Below are 20,622 nucleotides of genomic sequence, written 5' to 3'. Positions count from 1 at the left end.
GAGCACCCTTCTGCAGTTGGCTGTGCCAACCGCTGCTGGCACTTAAAACCCTTGAGATAGCACAGCAGCTCACTCTAGAGTGTAAACAACTGCTCAAAGTGCGTCAGCCAAATTGTGAACAAGATAGAAATAAAAGACCTAAATGAGGGAGATAGAAGGTGATGTTTACTACGTAAGATTCAGAAGTAATCTTAAATATGTAGGGCCTAGACGCCCTTGAAGGCCTAGGAGTGTTTCATGACCCCTGGCTCTGTGCTGAACCTACAGGCTTGTCTGACTCAAGTGGTACTGATAAAACCTTTTCAGCAGTGAGAGTGACGTCAGACTGCCAAAAGCCCTCACTGACCACTCAGCACACACAAGCTCCTGAAAGAGCAACGCTAAATGAAAACCAAAAACTTTTAAAGAGAGCATAAACCTTAAACTGGTGTGGCAAGATCCCTGATTTACTTTGAAATAAAAATGTATCACCTGACCTTGATTTATGAGCACTCACCAAGATTTTTGGCCACTGGACAAAGGTATAATGTGCAACCATACAAAAATGACTGTTTTGGTCTAATTTTTCAGTGTATTTGTGTGGCGGTGTCTGTAAGTACCAGAAACCTCTTATTTACTGCTGCTACCACCCCAGCACGTGCTGAGGCCACCTTGCCACCAGCTGCTGGGAAATACCTACCATGCTGCAGGGACGCACATACTCCAAATGTTGGTGAGGTTTGTATGACTGCTCTCATGATCTGAACTCTTGGAGGAAGCAAGTTGTAAAATGTTAAGACTACTTGCCTGTTTCTGAGACTAAAAACTATACATGCTTACTACACTGACAAATCCTATCTGATGATGTAGCCCACTGACAAAAGTTAAAGCCTCAGTTACCCTACCAGTATGTAGCTTTTAATTTGCATCAAAACTTTTACAAAAGATGTTTTGCTATTGTTTCTATGTATTTCAAGAATGTTCATTTTTACAAGCTGAACAAGACTTCAGTTATATGCACCGAAGTACTAGAAATATTGATAGCTGTTCTCTACACTTAGCTTTCAAAACCAAATGAGCCATGTATAGATAAGTTGAGAAACTTAATTGTTTAATGTTTCATTTGCAGTTCTGTATCCATTAAGTGCCTTTGCAAGTGTCCAGTTGTGTGGGCTGGTATTCACCTCCCACAAGTTATCTCCTTTCTACATATGGTGCTAAAACTTCACAACTGAGGAGGGCCACAGGACCCTTGGCTGATTCACAGTCTGCCACCCATGTCCTGTATCCATGTCAAGACTTTCTAAATAAGAGACACCAGTTACCTGCTTGGGAAACTGTGGTTGTAAGGAAGGTGAGCAGCAAAGAAACTTAAGTTTGGCAGGGAGTAGATTGGATTTTCACTGTATTAGTGCCAAACCTGCATACATCCAAAATAGAAATCAAATAAAAACAAACCACTGCTACAAAACGGAAGAAGAAACTGTCAGCTACATCCAAATGGATGTGTGGACTTTTCTTGTTAAAAATGAGATGACTGAAGGCTGTACCTTGGCTTACGACCCCCAAAGTGGGGTTGATCTGACTTCATTAATTTCATCAGGTCAACTATCTAGGTCTAGATTTAAAACAAACAAAAAAACCCCGGTGGGACAAATTCCTAAACCCAAGAAGAATAAACCAGAAGTATAAAGCAAAAATAATTTAGCTTTCAGTCCCTCAGAGTTAAACTGTATAACGGACTATGACTTGGACAATGTGATACCAAGCCAGCCCAAAAAGCCCCTAAAATCTTACATGTAGTCAACCACTGACTGCAGGGTAGGGCTGACAATACTCACTGGTGAGGAACAGTGGCTCTGAGGACAGATGCCAACTAGTCCTGCTGGGTAGTGCACTGATACCCTGAAACTTGACTTCCTGGCTATATGCAGTTGTCAGCTTAGAGAAAAGGTGAAAGGAAGCATTTTCAATTAAAGAGTAGATTAACATTTACCACAGAAGTACTTCAGCATTCTAAATGGATTACTCATTAAGCTATTTTTATACACCAATTTATTAATGCCTTACATCGACCCACTAACAGATTGCTGGGCCTGCAGTAGAGTCCGAGTCCTAATTCTGTTTTCTGTAACTATGTGACTGGTGATGCTGAGTGATGACCATGTCCACCTACAGTGTACTAACGACCTTTCTGACCAGATCTTACACTGAAATAACCATTTGGGTGAACAATGAACTGATCAATGCTATGTACAAATACATATATTTAAAAGAGCAACAGTGTCTGTCTGTCAAGAATACTTCTTAAATCTTATTTGTAAACATTTATATGGTATAACTTTATGTCTATTCATAAATCCTGCACTGTACTTTATGTTAAAATATTGGTGCATGAATTTATTTTCAGTCATCAAATTACAAAAAATTTAAAAACATTTTAGTATGTGTCAAATAAATTTGTTTACATAAACATTTTGATTTTTGTTTTATTTTCTGAAAACCTTTCTGAAAACACAAGTTACCACTCACTGACTGATGCAGTCTTTCCTGTGTCCACTTTAATCTGCTATACCTTCATGAAAACAAAATACCAAACACATTTTTAACACTATAAGCTTTATTGATACTTTGCTTTTACAGTTCACAATGCATTCCACAGATTTAGTTCAATACAGCTGAAACCACAATGGCTTAAGTCTTCAGTTTATAATTTCTTGCATAACAATGTTTAATATTTGCAAATAATATTTTTGAAAGCATTAGATTCAGTCCATAGATTGAGTCTGTGACAAAATTAACTACAATAAGTTTGTGCAATGAAGTTTGTACTGGAATTCAATGTGGCATTGTTTCATGATGAAAACATGGTAATGCTCCTAGAAATACACTTTCTTTTTCTAGCTTATGTGTTTTGTAACTACACAATATAACCAATGACTGAAATATCAAGCATGGTGGGGCAGCTGGAAGGTAAAGGTCTAAGCTTGTGAAACTATATATAGATATATATCATCTATATTTACTTATATTGGCAATTAATATAACAGTAAAATTCACGAAACACCTAGAACATTACCAGAGAGGCAAACCCTTTTACTTCTGCCTTAGTGGTATGATCTTGTCTAAACATTTCATTTCAGAAAATCTGCATCAATCTACACAGACCATACACAGCACACAAACTGTGAAAAGGGTTTTCTTCCGCTCTACCTTCTCTGTAACTTCCCAAAATACAGCAAGACTAACGAAGTGTAATATACAGCTTTCTTAGACCACTTTTTATTCACCAGTGCCTCATATAGGAAAACATGATTACAATTTAAATCCATACATAGCAGCTTACAATACTCAAAATGAAAAACACATGGCAGTCAAGAAAGGTAATTTTTTCTCAAACAGTGCATTGCTAAAAATAAAGATTTGTGAAATAGCACTGCAATGTCAAGGCTTCATTCTTCCCCGACCCTCCCCACCATGTAATCAAATGATCCCCTTTGTAGATGAACTGTGTTAACTATATTGGGCTTTTTCATTCCGCTTTGCGCTTCAATCCAGGGATTTTTGCTTGGATTCTACAAATGAAAGAGGGGTAAAAATGTCAGTGTAAATACTGTTATTTTGCTTATACAAGAAATGAAGTCCTGGGCCAGGGATATAGCTCAGCAGCGCAGCTCAGCACAGCCCTGGCCTGGTAAATGCACAGTCTTGAGTATGACTCCTGGTACCTACCCTCCGCCCAAGAAAAGAAGTCCTAAAAGTGCCAAATTACACACTATAATTTTGTCATCTTTACCTCACAAATTAGTTTTACTGTGTGTATTTAAGGTACTGTTTAAAGCTAGACAGTGATGATCCAAATGTTAAGAAAATAATCTTTTGCCAACATGTTCTGGTTTGATAGAGATTTATTATTCATTATGCTTGTATGAAAATACTGCACTATTAAAATCCAGTACACTTCATCCTTGGTTCAAAAAAGTTGCAGATTAAAAAAAAAGGTGCAGATTAACTTACTTAGCCATAGCATCTTTAACATTCTTATTTGCGAGTCCCAAATAATGGTCTATTTGTGCCTGAAAGGAAATGAAGAAATTATTAGAAAATTAACATTGCTAAGAATCATATTAAGCATTATTATAAGCCAATAAATTAAATAATTAAAACTATTTCTCATGGTTTCTCATAAGCAACATATTCTGAAATCAGCAGTTAAATTACCTGATGCCGTTCATAAATAACAGGAACACTGAAGAGTGAAATCAGAGCTGAAAAAGAAAATACAAACCTTTTTTTAAAAGGTACGATTTAGGTGATGAACACTAACCTATCAAACTGGCAACATTCCAGGTAACAGCCAGGGAATACTGTGTCCCTTATGAATGAATCATTAGGATCTTCTGAACACACCTGCTGAGGATCACTACAGAGGAATGAGTTAAGGAACTATGCCCTCACTTCAAATCATATCACAGAACTTTTTTTAAAATACAGGCACCTCTGATCAGATTTACTGCTCTACAATGAGGCATGGTCACTCATTTTCTGGTTTATCACTGTAGCTGGAGCAGTCTTCAGGAATTAAAGTAGCATTTCAATAAACTGGAGATTCAGTATTAGCTACTTAAGAGATCACAACCTCAAATTCACACCCTATTTTTGTTACAGGATAAGAATATACTCCACTAAAATGTTTCTACGTCCCCTACACAAACCATATTCTACAATTTTTCATTCCAATGGTTTTACAGACTTACCCAAAATCAGTAGCGTCAGACCATTGAACAAGGCACCAACATAGGTAAATACCCACATCAACACTGCAAACTATAAGAAAACATCATAAAGAATATTTACGTAAAGTCACTTAATTAAGCATTCCCCAAAAAGCATTTATCTAAAAGCAAATCTACCTTAAGGACTGAGTAAAGTAATTCAATTACTTAGTCACCAATCTTACTTCAAAATTTCAGAATCTGGACTAAACCAATCACAGGATTTGCTCCTTTTCTTAAGACTACATTATCAAATACGTAGTTTATCTGTTTCTCCTAAGGTTGGAAAGGTGCAAATTCTTCAATCTAGCTTTTAAACGGGAAGACAAAGAAGGGCTTATGAGAATTAACTATTAAACTGATCTTAAAGTACAGGTAACAACACAAATGTTTGCAGGCATATGCGTTGAATTATTTAGACATCAATATCTTTGGCATCTGGTAGGTACTTCCTGCCCTATTATTATTCATGAGAGAAACTAGGTTTTAGGTACCATCTGTCCAATGATGTATTGTTTAAGGGCCAGTGTAAACCCTGGGAAGGACACCTCCAACTTTTATACCTATTAATAAAACTTTTATACCTATTAACAAAATAATAAAAATAATTATTCTTTTAATCACTGCCTTTATTTAACAAACATGAATATAGCTATGTGCTAGACACTACTTTAAATGCTTGTAAATATAAACTTATCCCTCTACTTTACAAGAGCTTCTGTTATCATTACTACCACAAATGCAGACACTAAAGCACAGAGAGGCTTTTAATAACCTTCCCAACATCAGGGCAAGGTTTGACTATCCTTTTTAGGTGCTGGAGATGGTAACGAACTGACTAAGCACTCCTATTTTACTCCTGGCTTCAAATTTTAAGTTTTTTTAAAAAATCATTAAGTGAAGCAGTTTGGGAAAACCTTTGCATCTAAAAAGTGATTTCATTTTGAGAATTCTTTTTTGTTTTCCTCTCCATACTTTATTCATGAATGATTAAGATTTCAAAGTTTTCTTCCAGTTCTAAAACTTCACGACATCAGGAAGGCTCAATGATATGCTCACATCACAAAGGCTTGTTTCCTTCCTGTGTCTGACAATCACTCTGACCTATTCAGTAGGTAACAAACATATCACCCTGAGGCCACCAACTACAGTTATTATTCAGGGGGACAGCAACAGCACAAATGAAGAGGAGGAGAGCAGAGTAAGAGCTCCATCATCTAGAGCAGGAATCCGCAGACTTTCCTGTTAAACAGCCAGATAGTAAACATTTTAGGCTTTATGGGCCTCATAGGGTTTCTATCTCATTCTTTCCTATTTTCATCCATTAGAGTGCTCAAGTCCAAAAGGAAGAGTCATCTTTCCATATTTTTAAAGAAACTGCTTCAGCCATAAAAGATACCCTTACTGTAACAGAATTCAGAGAGCAGACACAAGCTGAAAGTAATTCCTAGTTTGATCATTATAGTCAGCAACAAGGCTGCATTACAGACCCACAAGGAGAAGCCCAAACATCTCACCTGGGCCATCCAAAGGGTTCAAATGTTACTAGCCTCTCTGTGAATGCTCTTCTTAGAAGTCAGGCTCTCCAGAGGTAAAGAGAACAGAGGGAGGCCTCAAACATCCTTGGGGCCAGCAAAGTAAACTGATGCATGAGGAAGGCTGGGTGAAGGCAGCACCTGGGCATTCTCCCTCTGGGGGACCCACAACCCAGCTGCATGCATTGTAGTCATGCAAGTGTTCTAGTCCAGTGATGCCAAATTTTCCCCTTTTAAGAAGTGAAATTTACACTGTTATGTGCTGCCACATAAGTTTTAAATGAGTTTCATTTGATGAAAATTTAACATTCTGTGGACCCAAAACAAAAACGCTTAGAGGTTTCCAGACAAGACACCACCATCAAAACAGAAGGGCATGGCACTAGGAATCAGCACTCTAGCATTTGCACAGAACTGTTCCAGAATAACATTAGAACCTTTTCAAAAGGTTCACTCTTTGACAGCTGCTGTGCTTCACATACACTGCGGAGTCATGCCTCACTACTAACACATTCACGACAGGGCCATAATTCCTATGTCTTGCTTGGCCAGCAGGTATGATTTGAACATGTTACATTCCCACCAGCTTGAACCACCATCAGGAGGCATAGGATAGTCATGGTGGTTCAAGCCGGCAGGAATGTGTTAACCCTGAAAGTTAAATACTATTTTCTCTATAGAAGGGACAACCAGTCACTGATCTCAGGTTCATCTGACTTTAGAACCTGCTCTGCTCTAAAAGCTATTTACAGAGCACTGATGGTAAAGCTTTCAGAGTGTTCAATGATATGAACAGCCACTGCAGCACATGTGCTGTACAAAGGTTCACCACCGAGTGAATTACTATGGAGTACTAACAGGTTACCATTGGTTCAGTACTACAGAGTAATCCTTATCAGTGGGAATTCATCACCAATGTGATGCTAACATAATGAGGCAGAAAAAAGTTCAATAAACAGCACCTTAAAGAAGCACGTTGGACCTACAAATTCTGTGGCATTCTACTATAAATACTTAGCAACATAAATAGTCAAACATAACAACTCTGGACACTACAGTTCATCTCTTCTTTGAGCAGTAATCAGAGCAGAGCAAAGAGGTCCAAAAGTGTAATGAGATCCAAGGAATACTGAAAGAGAAGGCCAGCCATGTCTTGTCGCCTTTCTTTCAAGGAAATAAGGGAATTAAACTGTGTATAATACACCTGATTAAAACCACTGCAGTTATGATTTAAGGAAAATGAAGGATGTGTAACAAAATTTTAGAAATTACTCCTGCAGTTCTGACCATATAAATTTTTTTCTTTATTCCTCAACAATAAAAATGTGTCCTTTCTGACACCTTACTCATTAGGTTAGTACTATTTTGTCTTTACATCCCCATCCTGTTTCCCTTCTAATTTTCCAGAAAAATAAAGAAACCTGACATGAAACTGCCAAATGTGTTCATTAAAAGCTGCATAAAAGCCTGAACACTAGATTTTAAAACTCTTTGGGGTCAGCTATTTCTCAGCCTGTTTTGCTTGCTTTCAGATATAAGATTATATTCCAGAACATTATAGTTGCGCATCAGGCAGTTATACTGAGACATTTTCTTATAAGTAATATTAATTTTGCATGGAAGGTCACAGAACTAACATAAAATCTACTCTATCACCCAAACCCATATTCCCGAAACACAGAACCTGTGCTGAAAAACCTCTGGTCTTACCCCTCAGTAAGTAAAATTATTTAGGTGACTTCTTGGGAGATGGAGTTTCAAAAGGTAGAAGCTTCCTAATAAAATTCCTAATAAGCACACTAGGGACATCATATACTTTTCTTTTATAACTGGGGGTGGGGTTTATAGTTTAATGCCATAAACTTCTAAAAGCAATTCAGACAATATAAACAGTATCCTCAGCAAAACTAAATCAGACTTCAGGCAATGAACCTCTACTTCACCTTCTTAGCTATCAGTAAAACTTACAGTTCTTCAGGTGATTCCAATGTACAGTTGACACTTTGAGCCAGTGTTTAAAAGAGCCCTTATCTAAGATACCTTAACACAAATGAGTAATCATGGAAACTGAATTAAATCTTACTAGGTAAAGTTTGTTCAAATATTTTACCATGAAAACCTAGTGCTTCATAAAATATACCAGTTTCCTAGTGACAATGGGAGTTATATAAGGCTGATAAATATCACTAGGTCAAATAAAGTTACTTAGCCTCTTTCCAACTTTTCAGAGACCAATACACTGCCTTTTTTTATACTTGGTACTTACTTGGACATACCTGCTTCCTAAGGATTGGTGAAGACATTTAGTTGTAGTGCAATTTTACAGTATAAAATTTTTTAGCTAATTCTACTAAATGGAATTGTTAGTATTTTGTAGTCATTTTGGAACATACTTTCTGACTAGGAAATGGATTCCTGTTCAAACTATGGACACTGGAAATCTTTGCTGGGAGTTACAAGCCTTTTAGTTAATCTAAAAGAGCAAAATAGGTGAACAATCAATCACACAAGGAGCAATCTACAGAACACGCCTCATTTTTATGTTCCTAAGTCAACTACCAGGAGACCCTGGCAATACACAGTGATGCCTACCAATTCATAGCAGGTGTTTTGTAAGAATCTGATATACCTTGGAGTTTGGCCTCTTCTCTGAATACACTGAAAGAACAGGCTTACTACACAGTTTCAATCTTCTTGGGGAACTGATACCTATTTGTACAGCATCTTAACCATTATCATTTCCCCTTACGCTCCCCATCATCTCCTTTTCCCTCACCCCAGATCCCTTCCCCATCTCTACAAAGTCCATCTCCATTTGCTTTCTGAAATGCTCTCCATACAAACAAAAACTGTAAAAGAAAGGGTGGTCAGAAATAGAACGCAAATGCACAGGAACTCTCTTTTCAGGGAAGGTGATGTACTACTATTATTTTAACAAAGAACCAAGATTGATCAGTTTCTTTTTTAATTAGAGAAATGTCAGGCGTCATACCCATCACCTATGCATAAGGAGGAACGCCAGATACCCTGCCTTACTTTTTTGCCTCAACAGATTTTGAGACCTAATGCCAGGTTCACTTTACATGCTAACATGATGAAACAACTGTTATTTATTTGGAGCCCTAAATCTCCATCTGGAGAAGTCACCAAGCAGCTTTCCCTGAGCTCTGAGCTTTCCAAAAAACCCAACTGAGTATGATTTGCCCCCTTTTCAAAAGTTTTGCTAATCCTTCAAGAGAAAGTCTAGTAAACCACAACTGTCAGTCAAGTCCTTTTTCCCCCAGTACTGTAAAACCAATATTGGGTATGGTCCCACACACTTGTAATCCCAGCTACCCAGGAGGCAGAGGCCAGCCTCGGCAGCTAGCAAGACACTATCTCCAGAAAAGAGAGGAGAGGAGAGGAGAAGAGTGGAGGAGAGGAGGAGGAGAAGAGATGGGGAAGAGGGGAGCAGGAGGGAAGGAGGAGGGGAGGAGGAAGAGGGGAGGCAGAGGTCAGAAAAAAGGAGAGGAGAGGAGAGGAGAGGAGAGGAGAGGAGAGGAGAAGAGGCGAAGAGGTGATATGAAATATGTTTGTGTGTATTAATCACGTAAGAACTAAACTACATGCTACACTCTTAAAACCAAGCAGAATTACCATCATTAGGCATAAAATGCACTAGATAATCTTTATTCTTGTACTCAGAATTTCCTTTAATTTTTTCATTCTCAATCTTTATGATTTCTAAGTGAATTAGTAATTTATTTTTCTTTTAACAAGGAAAAGCACCTCCCTCCATCCTAAATGTGATCGTATACTAGATTTTAAAGCAGAAAGTTTCTAATAATGTTCTTTCCTTATCTTTACCACTTGAGTACAGAAAAACAGCATTTTATACTCTTAACTCTTGACATCAAGTTTTGAATATGTTGTAAATGAAAAGCAAAATAAACTTACCTTCAGAGAATCAACTAAATCATCAACTAAGAAGAGGCGCCTAAGTTCTTTTATGGTGCAGTTCACATGCCCAAGAGCAGAATTACTGTACTTCTGAACCAATTCCTCAGATATAGCAACTTCAGATTCCAAATATGCCCTAGAAACAAATCACAATCATCACTGATTGGAGTGATCTGCTCCCAAATGTCAGCTAGCAATAATGTACCTAGCTTTTTCTTTTTTTTTGGTACCGGGAATTGAACTCAGGACCTTATGCTTGCTAGGCAGGTGCTTGTGCCACTGAGCTACATCCCCAGCCCAATAATGTATCTATAAAAGAAGAAAATTAAAAATATCCTACCATAAAAGCCTGTTTTTCCCTATTAATTAATTAAAATATTAATATTTTATATTTCCCTGAAATATAAAAATTCCCCAAGTAAGGGGCACTGCTCTGTCAGCTGACTGCCATAGAAAAAAAGTGTATGCTTTGAGGCCAGGCTAATCAGAGGCTCAATCTTAAGGTCTGCTACTTACTTGGCTATGTAACTTTGCAATGTTAGCCCTCACTCTAAACCTTACTTTCTCATTTATAAAAGAGATTATCGTGAAGATTCAATGAATGAAGTGGTTAACACAACAGTGCACCAAGAATCACTCAATAAATGATGTTCTATTATAGTTTTGGTCTTCTGGATATTATGCTGTCTCATTAAGTTCTCCTACCAAGATCCTAGTCATGTATAGATCATTTACTCTCTCAACCTAATCTATTATTTTAGCTCCAAGATATTAAACACTAGATTATAAAATGGCTGCTAAAAGCACAACAGCAACCCCAGTAAAACATATTTACTGTATACCACATCTAGATTCCCAAATTTATACTGGGTGGCTCAGCAGCACAAGCACCCGCCTGGCAAGTGCAAGGTCTCGAGTTCGATTCCTGGTACCAAAAAAAAAAAAAAAGGCCAGGCACGGTGGTGCACCCCTGTAATCCCAGCACTCGGGAAGTTGAAGCAGGAGGACTGCTGAGTTTGAGACCACCCTGGGCTACAAAGTGAGCTCAAGGCCAGCCTGAAATGCACAGCGAGACCCTGTCTCAAAAAGACAAAAGATAAATAAATAAATATACTGACATGGCTGAAATTGTTAAATTTAAGAAGACCGCTACCGGGCGTGGGGGTCATTCAAGTTTATGAGAATGAAAGAAACTGTTTCATTAGCTATTATTTCAAAGAAGCCACTTTATCTTCGGAAGTGGAACCAAGTCAGAAGTGCTGCATGCCCCTCCCCTCTGCTGCGAACAGTCCCACACCCAGGCCCTCCTACCGCTTCCCCATGGCTGTGGACAGCAGTCTAGAGACAGCTCCTCGTCCACAGCTTACTACCTCTTCAATCGTTCCCAAATAGTCTCCCTGCTTTTATTCACAGTGCCATTACTCAGAATTTGTTTACTACTTACAAACTACTTCCTCGTATCCAAACCAGTCTCAGATCTGTCTCTAGCCTAATTACTTTACAAACCAATGTCAGATTAGCCTTATCTGAGTGATCCAGATAGTGCGTTCTACATTGAACTCAGGTGGAGTTAGGAGACCTACTTAGCTATGTACTCCTGTAAAGGGCATTTAACTTCTCTGAGTCAGGGTTTAGACTTATTAACTGGAGAAACATTCATATACAAAACAGTCAGAGGATATTTCAGAGAGATAGTACCACAGGAAAGGAGTTTTAAAGTCATTCTGGGTCAGCGCTAGGCAAGCCTTCTTGAAAGAGCACTGTCTTGGCTCAGAGTCCAATAGGAAGTATGACATTGCAGAACATCTGAGCAGTTAATGACAACGGCATGAAAATGTGCACAAAGCCCCAGAAGGGATAAATAAGAAGAGGTAAGATGGAGTTATTCTGACTCCATTCTATGATGAACAAAGAGCTTCTGGGCCTAAAAATATAAAAGTGGTATTTTAGGAAAATTAATCTGAGGACATCTCTTAAGAGTTGAGGTAACATGAGGAAACCAGAAGTCAATCTGTCAACGAATAGAGTCGAACCAGGGACCGCCGGACTTTCTCTGTAAAGGGCCAGATAGTATTTTAGGCCTGGCATCCCTGTGTGTTGTCTCTGTCATAACTACTGAACTCTGCTATTATAATCGGAAATCTCCTAAATGAATAAGCATAGTGGTGCTCCAACAAAACTTTACAAGACACAAGCGCAAGGTCGTGAGTTCGGTTCCCGGTACCAGAGAAAAACCAAAAAAAAAAAAAAAAAAACTTTACAAGACAAATAAGTAGAATGGACTAGGCCATGGCTGTAGTTTACAGACTCTTGCTCTAAACTAAGGGAGAAATAGGAAATAAAATGTAGTGACCTTCTTTACATGAAATGAAAACAAAGATAACATCAAAACTGGAAGCCTGAAAGCTAGGATGATAGTGTCATTGACAGAAATTGGTAAGCTGAGGGAGAAAGAATTTAAAGATAGCATGAGTTATTAGTTGTCAGGGGCTAGGCAGGGTAATGATTGCTAGTGAGTGTTAAGTTTTTCTCTGGTGCAAGGCAAATGTCTGGAATTAGTGATGGTCATAAATACACCAAAAACTACTGTTTTATAGTATTTACATTAATCTAAAAAAAGTGGGCAAAAGTGCTGAGTATCAAGTGAAGACAAAAGATTCAACCTGAGGAGTGTCTCAATAGTAAACAGACACAAAATGCTAGTGTGTACTTGTGCAAAAAAAGGCAAAATATTAATACTTGTAAAAGAAGGAGACATTAAAATAAAGCTCACCAAAAAGAAAAAGAATGCCTTGGGAAATGAGAAGAAACTAGATAGAGAAGAAATGGTAACAAGGGGCAAGCATACTATTAGTAAGAAAAGGTGTAACGTATCAGACAGTGGTTACTTCAGGAACCAAAAAGCAAGCATAAAAAAACTAACCCTCACCACTGCAGTAGAATGAGGCCATTATCTACTTCTCATAAATCAACATCCCTAACAAGTAGACGGTATGACTCATAAATCCAAAGTATAAATAATGTAAAGAACAAAATAAAAGATAACAGGTACTACACTTGATCTTAGACAAAAGTCCCCGAGAATCGATAATAAAAGATAACAGGAATCAGGGAGATAACTCCTTTGTAAATGAGAATGATGTCCAGAGATGGAAAGCAGAGGAAAGGGAAGTAGAAAAAACTAAGCTGTGTCATGTACACACATCAACTCCCAAAGTAAATGTCATGAATATGTGTTGCAAACATATGAATTATAAAAAAACTTAAAAACATCTCACCTGAATGGGTGGCCTTCCTCTGATTTCTGGATAGCCTGGATCACACCTTTATATATCCTAAAGCTGATAGTGACAGAGAGCAGAGCCAAGGCAATATATGCTGTTACACTCACAATGCTAAATACTGTCAACGAAAGCAGCAAAAATAAGCTGGCACCAAACACCACTCCAGTCTTCTTAATGTCTCTCCAGTAGAGGAGGTCAACAACTAAAATTGAAAAAAGAAATCTGAAATTAGAACATTATTTTATCATTTGGATTTAGCACATTTACATTTGTCATACCTACAAAAATAAAAAAGCCTATTAAGATAAAATAAAAACCTAAAATGTTAAAGACTAACTTTATAAGCTAATATTTTAAATCTACTCTAAACTCTATATTAGTATAACACTACATCTGCCCTTAGTTTTTACTATAAAATGTGTTTCATTCAACTCTGATTTCCTGCACAACCTCATCATTCTGGCTATGTAGGATGATGTCTCACACTCAGCAGACTGCTAACCCATAGCAGACTACTCAAAGCCATCAAGCATTTTCTTACTCATACAATAAATGATGCACATTCAAGTAACAGAAAAATGGTGACAACCACCAAAATAAGATACTTCAGTAACACACAAAAAAGTGGGAAATCAATTCAAAAAAACATTGAGCTTGAAATTTTATTTTTACAAATTATACACCTGAGATATACAGTTCTGCTTTTAAGATCTCTGAGAATCTTAAAATTGTAACTTAGCTTGACTATCACTAATAGAAAAATTTCCTACAGAAAAAAGACGCAGCCTTCAGATACTAGAAATGCTTCCTTCCTCCAAGAATACAAAAGTGTAAATATTTAGAGATAAAAGGACAAAGAAAAACTGTGTTACCATATTATGTCACATTTATTAATAGTAAGGAGTCAGACGAAGTATAACTTTGCAAGTCAGCTCTTGGCCCATCGTCATGGGACCACTGTGAGAATCAAATAACCCATAGGCCTGTGTTCTCAAGATCAGTTTATGCTCTACCTAAGGAGAATTCTACCGTGTGCCAAAGGGCTTTGAATTCACAGTCTAGATATAATTCATCTCTCCCTGGACTGTGAATAATTAGAAGGGAAAATTTTATAGTAAATTAAATGTATATTCAAATAGAAACTTAAATACTTGTTAATTTTAAGATAAAAATGGTGACATTTTGGATTTGAGGCCAAGGTCTCAGGTATGTACGACCTGGGTTTTTTTTGGTTTTGGTTTTGGTTTTTTTCCGGTACCGGGAATCGAACTCACGACCTCGCGCTTGCCAGGCAGGCGCTGTGCTGCTGAGCTAACTCCCCAGCCCCTTGTATGACCATTCTTTACTGTCAGGTGTACTTCTACAGGGAAAACTATGTATATGAACTAAAAAGTGTTAGATATTATTAAAAGCCATTAATTTCTGTCAGTGTATAAGGTTTTGATTAAAATATTGTAGGTAAAGCTAGAGTGCAGCTCAGTGGTAATGAGCATGCGACCAGCATGTGTAACCACTGTGTGCAATGCCGGGTCTGACTCCCTAGCTTAAAAACAAAAAAGGTATTTTAAGGGTGCATCAGTATATCTAGAAAGGGGCAGAATCTAACAAGCTTTTCTTACATTCTCCAAAATTAATTTAGTTTGATAACATTCCCCGTATATGTTATAGCTTTTTAAAGAATAATTTCCAGACTCTTCTCCAACCTGTTACAACCCTGCATAAAATATCTCAATCAGTTTTGACTTATGCAACTAGTTTGTATGCAACCAATACACTAGCACACCTAAGGAATGACTGGAATTTCAAACGCTCTGTTGTCATAACAACACTATGAATATTCTTATACTCAGTAGATAATAGCAATGTTAATAGTTTCCTGACATTTAACAAACACTGAAGTGATACTGTTCATAAAACTCAATTTAGCAGAGTGAGTTAGAAAATGTGAAAATAAAGAAATGGAATTTTCTTTAAGGCCCTCTCCAACTCAGAAACACTACAATCCTAGAAAAGACAGTATAAATAATCCAGTAAAGTTCCCTATGATGAGAACTCGGAAGTGAATAAAAAAATAAAAAATAAAAACCTGGGACAACTTTTAATAGACTGAAACAAAAACTGACTGGAGTCTTTAAGAATGAGCACATCTAGGAAACCTGAAGGTATAGGCTTGCTGTATTTTTTTGCTAGCGATAGCTCTAGTAATTGTCGAGTTTTTCTTGCAGTGGCTCCATAACTATGTCATCTTAGGCAAGTCATTAAACCCATCTACAGTTGAGTTTCTTCACCTATAAAATGTGTTAAAAAAAAAAAAAAAGAATAATCTCATTGAGATGTGCTTCATTATGTAAGATAACAAATTAAGACCTTTTCATGAATAAGATATTATAAAGCACTTAATACCGTGCAAAACATAATAAATGCTAAAAATCAGGGCTGTTATTTGTTCTTATTAGGTAAAACACACCTGAAATCTATTTTTATATGAATAAATCCTCTTTTATAAAAATGTCTGGCTCTTAAAGTGCATGAAAAACATTTGTTAATCTTCAAAATCACTATTGGTGAGGAACGAAAATAAATGTAGACCGTGAGAGAAGTAAAGCACTGTTTTGTCCCTCTGCACTCTCTGTAAGAAAATTTGGTCAGAGAGGGTCAAAGAGATGGTGCTCTTTAGAACAGGAAAGTAGACCAGCATGCCTGTGCGTGTGATATGTGCATCTGTAAGTGTACATATGACCTAAGAAGAGGAATCCAAAAAGCAGCTAGTGAGACCAGAGTAGCCCTCCATATATACTGTGCCATCTCTTCAGTCTAAATATGTTGAAGAGCAGCCTGGTTATTTACAAATGGGCTTTGCATCCATCTGCACCACAACTGGTTGTTATACTGGCTGGTGCAATGGTGCGTATGTCTTTGTGAAAAATGGGATAATGGATACAGTACAGTTTGGAAAAGATGCATATGTCTATCTGAAGAATCTTCCTCGAGATTTTCTTCCAAAATTGGGAGTGATTACAGTTTTAGGATTGGTAGGCTTGGTTTTAAGGCTCCAGTTTTAAGAAAATTGCTTATCCAGTAGGACTGGCTACTTTAGGAGCAACCGTTTGCTACCCAGTTCAGTCAGTAATAACTGCAAAGGTAACTGGGAAAAAAGTATATGCTACAAGTCAGCAAATAAATGAAGCATTTAAATCACTGTGGATAAAAAGCACCAAAAAAGAATCACTGCCAGAGCCCAAAGGAAAAACCAAGCTAGGAATCTCTGATGAAAAAGAAATACCTACAGAAACAACTCACATCCTGAAACGTTCAGTGTCTTGGCCAATGGAATTCAGTTCTGAAACAGTGATAACATCAGAACCCAACTCACGTACTACCCCATTTAAGCCTGACCCTAAACTCATGGATCCTGGGCAGTCCTATCCTGAAGATGAAGATATGTACAGCACTAGAAGCTAAAGTAGACTGCATAAAGAACTACAAAATGTGTGAAGCTGCAAATGATGATGAAAAAATTCATGCAATGGGTAACTGACATACACAGTATAACTTATTTTTTCTTTACATCTTACAGTGTACAGTTTGATCAATCGTGTCAGTGCTTAACACACAAACTAAATGCAAGACAAACAGTATTAAATGATTAAGTGACACAAGTTGAAGTATTAGGTTACATTTAATGACTTTTAATGACATTTATTAGAAAGCAAAAAAGATGATAAACACCAATGAAACTAAAATCTGAATATATATTTACATATATACATTTTTATGTGCTTTACATTTTCAAAATTAATGCCAGTTAAATTAGAATAGTGTGTGGAAGGATATACTCATTTTTTTCCCCATTTCTTAGAGCTGGAACAAAGTATCCACGTGTAAAAAAATAAATAAATAAAAGTATTCACTTTTCTTACCATTATCAAAAACTATTTGCTATGAAAGTTATGACTTTAGACTGCAGAGGTATATACTGTGTAACATAAATTAATGTTATTAAGAGGTTGCTATCAGAAGCTATTCAAAGAGGCCTAGTGACAGAATTATTTACAATTAATCTGTTTTACATAATTGGATATAGCAGGAACACAACTGGAACTGGGGTTCCCGAGACCTATTTCCTGGTGTTGGTTCTGCAACTGTGCAACTCTGGATGAGACTCCAACCTCTGTGAACTTTTATCATCAAAAAGTATTAAGACTCATAGTACAATGTCACACACAAGTCCCATATTCAAATTCACATCAGCAGATCTGAATCTCTGAGGCCTTCCTACTGGTATTAATCTGCGCCAAGTATCATTTTAAAATATCCCCTTCCCTTTTTAGTCCTAGATTTCGGGGGAAGAGGGAGGGTTAAACAGTCTGAAAAGCTCGCTAAGCCTGATGGGTGCTGTACAAACGTTTTCCAGGTCACTGATCCGCACTCTCCAATCTCCACACCTTTATTTTCTCTTGAGTCAACATTTACTGGGAGCTTACATAGTACCTAACACTGTTTGTAGCCTATTTTGTTTCAGTTATTAAAGCCCAATGAAAGACAGGCTTTCTGAGAAGTGAAGCCCAGCTCTCATGCTTGGACCCAAACTGTACAATAAATAAGTGGCAGAGCATGAATATGAATTCAGGCTTCCTATTAATAAAACATATTCTCCATCTATGACATCAAATTGAAGGCTTAACACATTAAAGTTCTTCAAAATATTACACATCCACGTGTATAAAAAATAAAGTGTAGGCAGATAATTATTACATGTGAGGTAAGTAACAAAGGCCAAGAATAAAGACTCAGTAAAATTAGTCAGATGTGTTAACTTAATAAAAGGGCACATACTTAAACATGAATATTTAACTACAGTTAGAAAGAGCTCTATTCCAATATATAACAGGTACTTCCAGAGTAGAAAATTATAATTTAATCCAGTTGCCAAAAATGACATAAAAGCTATGTAAATTTGATTAAGTAAGATCAGGGTACATCTAGGTAAAACACTATTATGTATCCATTAAACAAAGTGATAGAGATCTACATCACTACAGAAAGATACCTATAATGATTCGGAGTACTACAAAGACTCAGTACCATCCAGAGTTTCTACCTCTGGGTACTAGGTTTTACGTGACTTTTACTTGCTTCTTTATTTTTTCTGTGGTGTTTGAAATCTCACTCTAATGACAGTATAAATTACAACTACAACTGGAAAGAAATTACTCCTTTCTGTTCTATTCACTGTTATGAGAAAAAAAAAAAAACACCCGCGAGTGTGGTTTTCCCGGGCTTTCCATGCACTGTCTGCTAGCTTAATAAATACTTAGATCCAGCTGACAGTTAAAATTTTAGTGTTAATTAAGTTGAAAACTCCAGTGTTCTGAGTTGAATTAAGTCAATTTTCCTAAAGCTGATGCTAGTGGAATAGTCATATATAAGGTTCAGCAATATTCAATTATCACAAACTAAAATAAATTTAACTACATGAAACAACAATAAAATCTAACAATTCCTAGGAATAAGGTCTTTTCAATAAATGGAAGAACTCTGGAAATCATACATGCAAGCCCACACATTGCGTGAAAATATGTTAACAGCCTATCTCAAAACAGACATCATTACAGACATGTTGAAACACCCCTCAGAATGTTGTGATAGAATCAAGTTCTGAAGGACACACAAAACAAAACACAAAATAAACAGGCAAAACAGGCAAAAGAGATTAAATAACCTGGCACTGAATCACATTAAGACAAAATGAGTATGTTTTGCAATAGGAAGGTCTGAGACGCAGTCTACTGCTACCAGCTGTTGTGATACACAGATAAACAAGAAACGGTACATAATGGAAGACAGTATTAGTGGGCCATAAAAAGGGATGTAATATGGGTGAGCCTTGAAAACATTATGCTAAATGAAGAAGTGAGTCACAAAAGGCAACAGATTATTTTGATTCTGCCTGTCTGACCTGTCTAGAATATGCCATTGTATAGAGATGAAACAATTAACATTGTCAGGAGTTGGGGAAAGAGAATAAGGATGACTGCTAATGTGCATGGTTTTTTTGCAGAGGTTGACAAAGGTGTCCTAAAAATAGTGGTACAGTTGTGTGACTATGGTTTAAAAAAAAAAAAAATCAGTATCTTGTACACTGAAATTAAAATGTAAACAAAAAACATTTTAACACCTGTTTTTCATATACCACAGCGATGTATGTGCACCCATGTTTATAGCAGCGCAATCTGTAATAGCTAAATCGTGAAAGCAACCCAAATGCCCATCCCTGAGGAATGGATGAAAATGGATTAAAAAGATACGGCATTTTTACAAAACGGAGTATTACTTAGCTATAAAGAAAGATAATCTCAAGGCTTTTATAGGTAAATGGATCCAACTAGAGACAGTACTCATAGGTGAAATAAATCAGACCTACATGTGTAAACACCGTATTGTCTCACTAGTGTAAGAACTTGTAACAGTAAATAAAATCTAAAAGGTACAACAGATATTGTGAAAGGGGAAGAAACTGCTCAAAGGGAAAGAACAACTGGAATGAGAAAAAAGAGAAAATAAAGAAAAGAAAAAATATGTATATATATACATATATACACAAGATAGCTAAGGTAATTGTATTACTAATTTCTACTACTTTATTGAAAGGAACACAATGTTTAACTGTTTGAGCAATCTTCCATGCCAATGTTTATTTGAGTAACCAATTTGGAGAAAACAATATGTTAAACTGTTAACTACCTATCACCATGTCCAAAATTCTGTATTGCTTTTATTATTTTTGTGTTGTTTTGTTTGTTAATATGTTTTTGTTCTTTTATCTTTAAAATAAAAACATCTTTTTCTACTAACTTATGAACTCCATAAGAAGTATGACTGCCTGGTGACTCACTACATCCCCAGAGCTGAGCACAATGCCCAGAATATGGAAAATTTCAGTAAGTATTATCCGACTGCCTGGAATATATACTTTATGCCAGTTCAATTCTAATTAACTTGTTCAAAAAAGTTTCTATACTTTGAGCATTTATACTATTTTCTGACACCTACATTCATGCCATAACAAAAAAAAAATGCTTCCAGATAACTTATAAAACAGCAAATAAT

At 36.7% G+C, this 20,622-nt stretch overlaps 2 protein-coding genes and 1 pseudogene across 6 annotated transcripts in view; 2 read left to right on the top strand and 1 right to left on the bottom strand.

Annotated features, from left to right (window-relative positions):
- Window positions 1–3,133, top strand: part of Eml6 (echinoderm microtubule associated protein like 6) — a 336,360-nt gene extending 333,227 nt beyond the window's left edge. For 4 of the 5 annotated variants that reach the window (XM_013514625.1, XM_013514624.1, XM_013514623.1 and 1 more), the window contains one exon: window positions 571–3,133. In XM_013514625.1, coding sequence (XP_013370079.1) covers window positions 571–595 — 25 coding nt within the window. In that variant the 3' untranslated portion in view covers window positions 596–3,133. The remainder of the gene's footprint in view (window positions 1–570) is intronic. The other variant, XR_001234170.1, reaches the window with a different exon arrangement.
- The window catches only part of Rtn4 (reticulon 4), a gene marked incomplete in the record, with an annotated part of 64,493 nt that continues 46,452 nt past the window's right edge, over window positions 2,582–20,622 (bottom strand). Inside the window, 6 exon segments of the mRNA XM_013514627.1 lie at window positions 2,582–3,554; window positions 3,997–4,055; window positions 4,201–4,247; window positions 4,737–4,806; window positions 10,226–10,364; window positions 13,507–13,714. Of these exon segments, the coding sequence (XP_013370081.1) occupies window positions 3,512–3,554; window positions 3,997–4,055; window positions 4,201–4,247; window positions 4,737–4,806; window positions 10,226–10,364; window positions 13,507–13,714 (566 nt within the window).
- Window positions 14,783–19,624, top strand: LOC102013101 (annotated as a pseudogene).

The sequence above is a fragment of the Chinchilla lanigera genome, unplaced genomic scaffold, assembly GCF_000276665.1.
Source record: "Chinchilla lanigera isolate Chin_1 unplaced genomic scaffold, ChiLan1.0 scaffold00023, whole genome shotgun sequence".
NCBI classification, from domain to species: domain Eukaryota; kingdom Metazoa; phylum Chordata; class Mammalia; order Rodentia; family Chinchillidae; genus Chinchilla; species Chinchilla lanigera.
The sequence above is the reverse complement of the archived record's forward strand: the minus strand, read 5'-3'. Positions and strand labels throughout refer to the sequence as shown.